The sequence below is a fragment of the Phoxinus phoxinus genome, assembly GCF_949152265.1.
Source record: "Phoxinus phoxinus genome assembly, chromosome: 20".
In the NCBI taxonomy this organism is placed as follows: Eukaryota; Metazoa; Chordata; class Actinopteri; order Cypriniformes; family Leuciscidae; genus Phoxinus; species Phoxinus phoxinus.
Genome location: NC_136895.1, coordinates 3,142,546 through 3,155,301, shown reverse-complemented (window position 1 = coordinate 3,155,301; position 12,756 = coordinate 3,142,546). Strand labels below are relative to the sequence as shown.

Here is a 12,756-nt window from a genome sequence, read left to right as displayed (position 1 = left end):
GCTGATCTACTGCTAACTCTGAGCTGATCTACTGCTAACTCTGAGCTGATCTACTGCTAACTCTGAGCTGATCTACTGCTAACTCTGAGCTGATCTACTGCTAACTCTGAGCTGATCTACTGCTAACTCTGAGCTGATCTACTGCTAACTCTGAGCTGATCTACTGCTAACTCTGAGCTGATCTACTGCTAACTCTGAGCTGATCTACTGCGCTAACTCTGAGCTGATCTACTGCGTTAACTCTGAGCTGATCTACTGCTAACTCTGAGCTGATCTACTGCGTTAACTCTGAGCTGATCTACTGCTAACTCTGAGCTGATCTACTGCTAACTCTGAGCTGATCTACTGCTAACTCTGAGCTGATCTACTGCGCTAACTCTGAGCTGATCTACTGCTAACTCTGAGCTGATCTACTGCTAACTCTGAGCTGATCTACTGCTAACTCTGAGCTGATCTACTGCTAACTCTGAGCTGATCTACTGCTAACTCTGAGCTGATCTACTGCTAACTCTGAGCTGATCTACTGCTAACTCTGAGCTGATCTACTGCTAACTCTGAGCTGATCTACTGCTAACTCTGAGCTGATCTACTGCTAACTCTGAGCTGATCTACTGCTAACTCTGAGCTGATCTACTGCTAACTCTGAGCTGATCTACTGCGTTAACTCTGAGCTGATCTACTGCGTTAACTCTGAGCTGATCTACTGCTAACTCTGAGCTGATCTACTGCGCTAACTCTGAGCTGATCTACTGCTAACTCTGAGCTGATCTACTGCTAACTCTGAGCTGATCTACTGCGCTAACTCTGAGCTGATCTACTGCGTTAACTCTGAGCTGATCTACTGCGCTAACTCTGAGCTGATCTACTGCGCTAACTCTGAGCTGATCTACTGCTAACTCTGAGCTGATCTACTGCTAACTCTGAGCTGATCTACTGCGCTAACTCTGAGCTGATCTACTGCGCTAACTCTGAGCTGATCTACTGCGCTAACTCTGAGCTGATCTACTGCGCTAACTCTGAGCTGATCTACTGCTAACTCTGAGCTGATCTACTGCGCTAACTCTGAGCTGATCTACTGCGCTAACTCTGAGCTGATCTACTGCGCTAACTCTGAGCTGATCTACTGCGCTAACTCTGAGCTGATCTACTGCTAACTCTGAGCTGATCTACTGCGCTAACTCTGAGCTGATCTACTGCTAACTCTGAGCTGATCTACTGCTAACTCTGAGCTGATCTACTGCGTTAACTCTGAGCTGATCTACTGCTAACTCTGAGCTGATCTACTGCTAACTCTGAGCTGATCTACTGCTAACTCTGAGCTGATCTACTGCTAACTCTGAGCTGAACCCCGGGTCGTTCTAAACCCCGGGTCATTCTAAACCCCGGGTCGTTCTAAACCCCGGGTCGTTCTAAACCCCGGGTCATTCTAAACCCCGGGTCGTTCTAAACCCCGGGTCGTTCTAAACCCCGGGTCGTTCTAAACTCTGGATAAATGGAATCCTGGTTATCCTGCTTCCCGTGTCACATCTTCTAAGTTACCCAAGGTTAACCTCAGGATAACTGGGTAGTCATAAGCTGACGTTTCCCACTGTACATCCCTAATTCCCAGTTTTCCCGTTCTCCTCCCTGTTCAGCGCTCCATCAGTTTCCGCAGTGACTGCAGACCGGAGATCATGGCCCCGCGGCAGATCCCGCCAGCCGCCACCAAACGCCGCGACAGCAAGCTGTGGAGCGAGACGTTTGATCTAGGCTTGGGACACATGCTGTCCTCCAAAGACATCAAGAGACAAGAGGTGACCTCACCACACTTCAAACCCATACTCTACTCTGATTGGTCAGAGCTGGTTTTTGATATACTTGTTTTAAAACGATTGCATTTAGCCTTCAGGTACTTCTTAATTGAATTAACATATAATTAGCCTAATAACTGAATGTTTAATTATAATGAACGAAAATCAAATGTCAAGCAACATAAGAAATTAAAACAACATAGCATAGATACTAATTAAGTAAACAGATTTTCCTGAGATACAGTAGTCAACTTTTGAAGTGGATCAAAACCTTTCATCAAAGTTATACATGTAAATTGTTTGTTCGTATATTTGAGTATCACAAAAAGTAACAACTCGCTCACTCGCTCACTCACTCACACTCACTCACTCACACTCACTCACTCACTCACTCACTCACTCACTCACTCACTCACTCACTCACTCACTCACTCACTCACTCACTCACTCACTCACTCACTCAACACACACACAGATTATTTGGATTAAAACTAAATCATATATGCAAGTAAAAACATGAACTGTTACCTGACTTATGTACAACAAGTGGATCCCTACATTATTACAGGAAAACCTCATGTGACGTACCGCTGCATAGGAGCGGCTCTAAAAGCGTGTCGTTCTATTAAATGAAAGATAAAATACGATAGAACAATGAAATGAACAGTGAAAGTTACACAAGACCGTTTAACAGGCAGAATTAAGCATGAAAATTACTTATAAACGGGTAAATAACCAGAATGTCTGCAAGATGCCTCTCGCTGAAGTTCCTCTTTCTGTTGTTGCTTCTTTCCTGTGTTTGTCAGTCCATCTTTGAGCTGTCTCAGGGAGAACAGGACCTGATTGAGGACTTGAAGCTGGCCAAGAAGGTACACTTTGCTTTTTCCATCTCTTCATACAGCATGAAGACTCTTAGGGTCCAGTTTCACCCCTGGCTCTTTGGTTCTCCAGCACAGGGGTTCCCTGGCTTTTTTTTGTCAGCTCAACGCCTTTGACATAAAATAAAATATTTCCATAATTTAACACATTCTACATTTCATTATTTAAATGATAATTTGCTTTTAATCAACTCACAAACTCTCATTTGGGAAGCCCTGCTCTAGCATATGAGATTATGTGGGGTTTGTTTTTACAATCTGCTCTTAGCTTTACACTTTTCAGTAAGATGTCCACATACTTCCTCAGTTTTGCCCGAGTAGGTTAGAATGTTTGAGTGTCTGATTGTGTCATTTCATCACAGGCGTATCGTGACCCCATGCTGAAGCTGTCGATTATGGCGGAGCATGAACTCAATCAGATCTTTGGCACGCTGGACTCCCTCATTCCCCTGCATGAAGGTGAGCAGAAGAGGATCATCTGTGTGTGTCTGAACCAGGAGAATCCCTGTATCATTTACAGCCGGATCCGTTTATCCAAAGTAAAGAAGTAAAGCTGTGCGATCTGACCCAATTACAGCAAATCATGACCCAATAACAGCAAATCATGACCCAATAACAGCAAATCAGAACTCAATAACAGCAAATTTAGAACCCAATAACAGCAAATCAGGACCCAATAACAGCAAATCAGAACCCAATAACAGCAAATCATGACCCAATAACAGCAAATCAGAACCCAATTACAGCAAATCAGAACCCAATAACAGCAAATCAGGACCCAATAACAGCAAATCAGAACCCAATAACAGCAAATCAGAACCCAATAACAGCAAATCAGAACCCAATAACAGCAAATCAGAACCCAATAACAGCAAATCATGACCCAATAACAGCAAATCAGAACCCAATAACAGCAAATCAGAACCCAATAACAGCAAATCAGAACCCAATAACAGCAAATCAGAACCCAATAACAGTAAATCATGACCCAATAACAGCAAATCAGAACCCAATAACAGCAAATCAGAACCCAATAACAGCAAATCAGAACCCAATAACAGCAAATCATGACCCAATAACAGCAAATCAGAACCCAATAACAGCAAATCATGACCCAATAACAGCAAATCAGAACCCAATAACAGTAAATCATGACCCAATAACAGCAAATCAGAACCCAATAACAGCAAATCAGAACCCAATAACAGCAAATCAGAACCCAATAACAGCAAATCAGAACCCAATAACAGCAAATCAGAACCCAATAACAGCAAATCAGAACCCAATAACAGTAAATCATGACCCAATAACAGTAAATAATGACCCAATAACAGCAAATCAGAACCCAATAACAGCAAATCAGAACCCAATAACAGCAAATCAGAACCCAATAACAGCAAATCAGAACCCAATAACAGCAAATCAGAACCCAATAACAGCAAATCAGAACCCAATAACAGCAAATCAGGACCCAATAACAGCAAATCAGAACCCAATAACAGCAAATCATGACCCAATAACAGCAAATCAGAACTCAATAACAGCAAATCAGAACCCAATTACAGCAAATCAGAACCCAATTACAGCAAATCAGGACCCAATAACAGCAAATCAGAACCCAATAACAGCAAATCAGAACCCAATAACAGCAAATCAGAACCCAATAACAGCAAATCAGAACCCAATAACAGCAAATCAGAACCCAATAACAGCAAATCAGAACCCAATAACAGCAAATCATGACCCAATAACAGCAAATCAGAACCCAATAACAGCAAATCAGAACCCAATAACAGCAAATCAGAACCCAATAACAGTAAATCATGACCCAATAACAGCAAATCAGAACCCAATAACAGCAAATCAGAACCCAATAACAGCAAATCAGAACCCAATAACAGCAAATCAGAACCCAATAACAGCAAATCGGAACCCAATAACAGCAAATCAGAACCCAATAACAGCAAATCGGAACCCAATAACAGTAAATCAGGACCCAATAACAGCAAATCAGAACCCAATAACAGCAAATCAGAACCCAATAACAGCAAATCAGAACCCAATAACAGCAAATCACAATAACAGCAAATCAGAACCCAATAACAGCAAATCATGACCCAATAACAGCAAATCAGAACCCAATAACAGCAAATCATGACCCAATAACAGCAAATCATGACCCAATAACAGCAAATAAGAACCCAATAACAGCAAATCAGAACCCAATAACAGCAAATCAGAACCCAATAACAGCAAATCATGACCCAATAACAGCAAATCATGACCCAATAACAGCAAATAAGAACCCAATAACAGCAAATCAGAACCCAATAACAGCAAATCAGAACCCAATAACAGCAAATCAGAACCCAATAACAGCAAATCAGAACCCAATAACAGCAAATCAGAACCCAATAACAGCAAATCAGAACCCAATAACAGCAAATCACAATAACAGCAAATCAGAACCCAATAACAGCAAATCATGACCCAATAACAGCAAATCAGAACCCAATAACAGCAAATCAGAACCCAATAACAGCAAATCAGAACCCAATAACAGCAAATCATGACCCAATAACAGCAAATCAGAACCCAATAACAGCAAATCATGACCCAATAACAGCAAATCATGACCCAATAACAGCAAATCATGACCCAATAACAGCAAATAAGAACCCAATAACAGCTAATCGGAACCCAATACAGTAAGCCAATCATGATACCACTTATTAGATGACAAGATGGAATATTGATTTAAGTTTAAATTATGTTATTATGTGAGAAGACAGCACAGAAGATCACACAAATATATGCCAGAGCATCTAAAATCAGATCCGCACATTGTTCCTACACAATATCCAAGTTTCTATACAAAGTTGTGAATTTAACCTATGTGCAAAATTGGAATATGGCATGAAACATTTGTGAATAAACGCTGTCATGGTCTCTTGCGTTGGGATGCTGGTGTTTGTGAACACACTCCTGTGAGACGCTTCTGGAGGGAATTAAAAGAATACCACTTTTTTTGGAAATAGGCTCATTTTCCAGTTCCCCGAGAGTTCAACAGTTTTACTGGTTTCGAATCCATCCAGCCGATCTCTGGGTCTGGCGGTAGCACTTTTAGCATAGCTTAGCATAGCTCATTGAATCTGGTTAGACCGTTAGCATCTCTCTCAAAAAAATAACCAAAGAGTTTCGATGTTTGTCCCATTTAAAACGTAACTTGTGTTACATCGTGTACTAAGGCCGACAGAAAATGAAAAGTTGCGATTTTCTAGGCCAATATGATTAGGAACTAAACTCTCATTCCTGCGTAATAATCAAGGAACTTGAGTTTTGTGTTGCACATCAAGGGATTTATTCAGTAAATGCGTTTCCATCGTAGTTTATGCACGTTTTCTTATCAGATAAAAAGTTTATCCGACTCAATTAAGCGCACAAGTTTTTATTCAAATTTTTTGAATTTATGCTCATCCAGCTTTTTTTTTCTACTGTATGCAATATCCTAAAATGCTAAAAAATAGGTGGATGGAAAGATACCTAATGAGGCACAAAGTCTCTTTTCAGAACCTTCTCCTCACTGGTGAATGAGCTGTTATCCTCCACCTGACCTGTTCAAACCATCACAACTTTCAACTGGCTAAAAACATAAATGTTCATCAAATCATATTGATAAGTCGACATGAATCACCTAACATAGAGACGGTGTCTTTTCCCTGAATGACTAGAAACAATACTTTGATTGAAATATGAAAACATGTGCTATAGACCTGCTGTCCTGCTCCATCCCTGATCAAACTCCCCTGCCTGAAGCCTTCTAGTGGTCCTGAAGACATTGACCAGCTTGTTCAGGTGTGTTTGATTAGAGATGGAGCTACACTCTGCAGGACAGTGGCCCTCCAGGACCTGATAGAGACCAATCATTTCTCAATGTCATAGGTCATTTCACGTGGTGGCAAAAAGACCCAAGCTGTTTCTCTCTGATCCTGTAGATTTGCTGAGTCGGCTGCGAGAGGCCAGAAAGCCGGACGGCTCGACCGATCGTGTGGGCCATATTCTAGTGGACTGGGTAAGACCATCTCACTGCCATGTTGTGTTCAGCCCTGTGTGAAGTGGTCGTGATAAAAACACTTGAGCTGAAGGCTGGAATACTCTACACAAGTTCTGTCAGGACCACTATCGTCAAATACGGTTGACAATTAGCATACAGTTTGGATTGGCGGTGTGGTTCTGTTCTGGGCGAGATCTCCCTGCGCATCCAGTCAGTCTAGCACGGATAAGAGCCGCAATAACCCTCCTCAGGGTAAACACAACAGAACCAACATGAATGTGTGCAGACATCATTCATTCAAGATCTTAAAGTACAACATAATTCGAGAATTTACTCTGATTCAAGAGGAATGCCAAATCCTGACTGAGACAGGAGGAGCTGGGGAGGGAGGAGGGTAATCGGCTCCTGAGAAACGCCATCGCTGCTGATAATACTGAAGAGTTTATATATGTATACGGTGATAGGTATTCCTACAGGTAGAGGATCAGCTGAGAGTCACTGATGCGAGCTTGACTAACGTGACAGAACTGACGCTACGCTTGATTTTTGCCCAGATGTAAAATTTACAGTCTAGATGAGTTTACACAGAGACAATTTCTATATGAGACATGCCACTTCCTCAATCCTCAATACAACTATATAAGGAAAACCCGTAACGTTAAAGATGGCGGTTGTACGCACATGTCCCGCCCCTCCCGCTCGAAAGCCAATCATCTGCTCTTAACAGTCAAGCCGGGAAACATTTAAGCCTAGCGTCTGGTTCCACTGACGCATGCGCACAGTTGAGGTTTTGCCTGTTGGTGTCGTGAACCCTTGTGCATGCGTAGTAAAAGTATAACCTGTGGGGAAAAGGCGTTTTAAACCTTATTTTGAGGCAAAGTCATCAAACTTTTTCAGCGATTTTTATCATATTTTACTGCTGTTTCCATACATGCAGTTTTGATGTCCCGGTGACCAGTGAAAGTGCAGTTCTGACTCTCTGCCCATTCATTTAGATAGGAGCCTGGTCTTGTTAGTCCGAAATAGCTGCCCGGAGGCGTTGCCAAGATGGCGGCCGAGTGGCACGACTTGCCTAAAAGGACTTTGGTCTACATTATTTGCCATTTCAGACACATTCTATCCAGTCGCAGGATAACAAGCATGTTTGATATTTTGACCGCATATTGTTTTCATTTGTCGTGCGTCTCCAAGAAACAAGGTGCGTGTTTTTTTGTGTGAGTTTGATGTGTTTGAAACAAGTTGAAAGTCTGGTAGTGTGTGATCCTCAGTCCTTTAGTGTATGATGCCCAGTTTTTCTCTGTAACGTTTACAAAGCAAGTGTATGATGCCTAGTGTTTTAAAATGCGTTTCGATATGAAACGTTGTGTAGTGTAGTCGAGGCTTAGACTGAACTGACAACAGTTCGCTGCGCTGTGTCTCTTCTGCTTTTGTTTCAAAACATTTCTCTCATCATTGGCTAATAAGTTATTACGTGTAGTCCCATGAATAAATTCTGCACATTTGTATTTTTCTATAGCACAAATGATAGAAATCTATAGAAAAAAAAACATTTAGATTTTCTTGGAGTTTTTTTTATCATTTAGTTGAGTAACCAGAAAAACCCTTGGTTACACAATCGTCATGTAAAATGGTTTATGATTTTGAGATTGATGCTATGCGTTTGCTGAGGGAAATGTTTGGATTGAATCAGACGTGAGCAGGACCGTGTTCTTCAGAAGCTCACTGGTCACTGTCTTGACCATACCTGGCACTGATATTATCAGACAGAGCGTTAGTTCATTTCTAGTCATTAGACCATGAACTCAGTGGGAAGTTGGGTTAACATGGTTGTTAATGTTCCCCGCTGAGAGACACCGATGTGCTCACTATAAGTTTACATGTGCTAGCTTTCCCCTGATTTCAGATTCTGACATTTCTGTTTATATGAACCCTAAACATTCCAGTCCGATTCACATATCCGTTTACATGTGCATTACGACGCATTTATAACTGGAGAAAGTCACCGCAGTGATGTCACTGGAGCTACCGTGAGCACAAGTGTCATCTTTGCCTTGATGACCTATCTATAAAGTAAGCAGATGTTCGTCAAGAAGAGATTTTTAGCAAATATTTAGTAAATATTCAGTCTTCTCCACTGACCAGTTCACAAGACATGAGGCATAAATAAACATAAATCTTCCTAAACATAGGCCTAAGCATCATGAAATTGCTGGTATTTTTTTATAACAATTGCAGATTCAAGCTTTTATATGCTTTTAAAAATATATATATTCTGATTATTTCAGGTCTACACCACCCTTTGAATCTGGTCAATTCAGGTCTTTACATGAAGGATTTTGAGGCATCAGTCCCACTATAAACTGATTATTTGGGTCAATCAATGTAAATGTAGCTAACGCCCAGCTATGTGAATGCGGCTAGCAACTGCTAATCGGCTGGAGAATTGGTAAACTAGTCAGACGCTAAGTGTGCTGAGGCCAGTCTGAATGCATCGACTCTCTGTATCGTTTGGGAAGATTTAAAGGATTAGTTCACTTTTAAAAAAACTTTTGCTGATAATTTACTCACCCCGATGTCATCCATGATGTCCATGTCTTTCTTTCTCCAGTTGAAAAGAAATTAAGGTTTTTGATGAAAACATTTCTCCATATAATGGACTTCACTGGCGACCAAACGGTTCAAGGTCCAGATGACAGTGTCAGCGCCGCTTCAACGGGCTTTAAACGACACCAGACGATGAATACGGGTCTTATCTAGCGAAACCATCGTCATTTCAAAAATAAATAAAAAAGTGTAAGTTTTATAAGCACAAACGCTCGCCTTGCTCTGTTCTGTGATGCGCGTTCGTGACGTCACGTAATACGCAGTTACGTTGAAAAGGTCACGCTTTACCGAGTCAGTGTTTACAAATGTGGGGAAGGAGGACCATACACACATATTCAAATGTCTTTGTGTCAGTTTATCTTTTAAAATGCTCATTTCGTGTGTGTATCCTGGGTGCTGTAATTAAAAAGCCTAAAAGAACATTTTCGTCAGGACAGAAATGTTTTACTTCTCATAGAAGCGTGACCTTTCCAACGTAACTGCGTATTACGTGACGTCACGAACGCGCATCACAGAACAGAGCAAGGCGAGCGTTTGTGCTTATAAAACTTGAACTGTTTTATTTATTTTTGAAATGACCGAGCGTTTCGCTAGATAAGACCCGTATTCATCGTCTGGTGTCGTTTAAAGCCCGTTGAAGCGGCGCTGACACTGTCATCTGGACCTTGACCCGTTTGGTCGCCAGTGAAGTCCATTATATGGAGAAATGTTTTCATCAAAAACCTTAATTTCTTTTCCACTGAAGAAAGAAAGACATGGACATCTTGGATGACATCGGGGAGAGTAAATTATCAGCAAAAGTTTTTTTTAAAGTGAACTAATCCTTTAAGTTAAACTTAAGTCAAGCTAGCTTGTGAAATGGTAGTTACACTGCTAGTTAGTAACATAAAGCTAACTACATTGAATCTTACCACTGTAATTTATAGTAGTGTCCAAACCTCAGTGATGAACAGGCGCCAGGCGCAGGATTGGACGCTGATCATGAACATGTCTCTCTCTGTCTCACTGTAGCTGCCTTGTCTCGACTCCTACAACAGCTACTGCAGTAACCAGGTGGCGGCCAAAGCCCTGCTGGACCATAAGAAGCAGGACCCACGGGTGCAGGACTTCCTCCAGCGCTGCCTGGAGTCGCCCTTCAGCCGCAAACTGGACCTGTGGAGCTTCCTGGACGTCCCGCGCAGTCGACTGGTCAAATACCCGCTGCTGCTCCGAGAGATCCTCAAACACACACCCAACGCCCACCCCGACCAGCAGCACCTGGAGGAGGCTGTGAGTTACTGAAGAGTCCTGCACTACTCTTACACCAACTCTTTAAAGGTGCAGTGTGTACGTTTTAGCGACATCTAGTGGTGAGGTTGTGAATTGCACCCAACAGAAGTTACGGTGGCCGACAGGAAGTGATGTCATCGTCTGAGACGGCAGAGAGTAGCCAGTTAAGCAATGAGGTTTCTTTACAAAGATAAAGAAATTAGGTTTACTTAATTATTCAATAAATCGATGTTATTGCGAATATTATTGTTACCTGTTCATCATTGTGTCAGTGTTTTATTCGCTGACTTTAGCTCACTTCTTTAGTGAACTTCTTTAGTGAACAAACGCAAACATAATGCGTTTGTCCGTTCAGGGCTACTGTAGAAACATGTGGATGTAAGTGGACCCGCGGTGTGTGTAGATGGAAATTACTCATTCTAAGGTAATAAAAACATAACGGTTCATTATGTAACGTCTTTATACACCACTGAAAATAGTTATATTTATGATATTGCATTTCTGTCAACAAATCCTCCTAAATATTACACAATGCACCTTTAAATTAAAGTTGTTGTTTTTTTTCAATTTAGTCCTGAATAATTCTGCTAGTTTACATTAAATCTGCGTAGTGTGTATTGAACTAAGTGCCAACATGGACAATTTGTGTTGCTAATGTCATCAAAAATACCTAAAACCAAAATAATTAAAGTCCCCCTGTGGTGAAAATCCAGCTTTTAATGTTGTTTATGTGTCTATATGGTGTTTTTAATCTGCTTTGACACACATCGTGTGTAAGTTCATAAGTCGACAGCATTGCTGAGTATTTTCTGCTTAAAACTGCAGTGAACCAAAGACAGTCTCAAAAACACGGTGTGAAGTCGCTGGTGTTTCTGACGTCACACACTACCTTGTAACCAATCAGATCAACGTGTGATCGTCCACCAGTGGATCTCTGAGTGAGGGAGTGAGTGGTGGCGGGGCTCATTTGCATATTCAGAGAACCGCGTATACTAAATGAGGCAAGGGTGTCGAGTTACATTCAAGATATTTTAAGGCACGAAGAAACTTTTTTCAAGGTGATCAAAGATGAGTTTTAAGGGATACAAGTATTGACTACAGGGGGACTTTAGCCTCTGGCGGCCATGTTTTTTGTTCACAGCTGTGAGATCCTCAACCTAATGGTCTCTTTTCTGTGCTGCTCTTTGGCTTTCATAGATTAACATGATCCAGAGTATCGTGGCCGATATTAATACACAGACGGGCGAGTCGGAGTGCCGTTTCTACAAGGAACGCTTGCTGTATCTGGAGAGTGGCCAGAAAGATCTACTGATCGACAGCTCGCGGATCCTCAGCTGCCACGGAGAACTCAAGAACAACAGAGGAGCCGTAAGAACTTCTAGCATTGTTTTAGTCATGTGTCATTCAGGTGATTTGTGGAAAACCACTATCCCCAAAATCTGTGTCTTTACATTCCCGAAGAGCCGCATTTTTCCAGGATAATGTGAAGTATTATAAAACTTCTGTTTGGTTTGACTTGTAAACTAGATAGTGTAAGAAAGGATTATGTGGATGCTAAAGATCTCAATGGAGAAGTTTATTGCAGTGTAGCAGTGACAAAATACTGTGGGTTCATATTCTAGAAATAAGCATGAGATCGGCTCCAACTAAATAAAAAAAAAGGAACAAATGTGTATTTGAGGTGAAAGCAATATTTTCTCATGTTTTCTATACTTCTTTATTTCAAGATTAAAAAGGGGCTTATATGGTGCATATCGTTTCCCCTGACCTGCCTAGAGAAGTCACTTCACTGCTAAAATGACAACTATACAGCTAAACTTCACCTTAAAGGGATAGTTTACCCAAAAATGTAAATTCTGTCATCATTTACTGTCATCATTTCTGTCATCATGTCGTTCCAAACCCGTAAGACTTTTGTTCATTTTAGAAACAAAAATGGATATTTTAATGAACTCTGAAATATTTCTGTCCCTCCGTTTAAAGCTACGCAACTTCATTCTCGTGTTACGCAGCACGTTTGCGCTTTAGCAAGAACCAATGAGGTTCGTTCTCGTGTTACGCAGCACGTTTGAGCTTCTGCAAGAACCAATGAGGTTCATTCTCGTGTTACGCAGCACGTTTGAGCTTCTGCAAGAACCAATGAGGTTCGTTCTCGTGTTAC

The 12,756-nt window shown here is 41.4% G+C and overlaps 1 protein-coding gene across 3 annotated transcripts in view; it reads left to right on the top strand.

Annotated features, from left to right (window-relative positions):
- The window catches only part of arhgef3 (Rho guanine nucleotide exchange factor (GEF) 3), a 102,739-nt gene that overhangs the window by 73,855 nt on the left and 16,128 nt on the right, over positions 1-12,756 (top strand). For all 3 annotated transcript variants that reach the window (XM_079594002.1, XM_079594001.1, XM_079594003.1), the window contains 6 exons: positions 1,635-1,793; positions 2,597-2,659; positions 3,031-3,127; positions 6,664-6,740; positions 10,338-10,595; positions 11,793-11,963. In XM_079594002.1, coding sequence (XP_079450128.1) covers positions 1,635-1,793; positions 2,597-2,659; positions 3,031-3,127; positions 6,664-6,740; positions 10,338-10,595; positions 11,793-11,963 — 825 coding nt within the window. The remainder of the gene's footprint in view (positions 1-1,634; positions 1,794-2,596; positions 2,660-3,030; positions 3,128-6,663; positions 6,741-10,337; positions 10,596-11,792; positions 11,964-12,756) is intronic.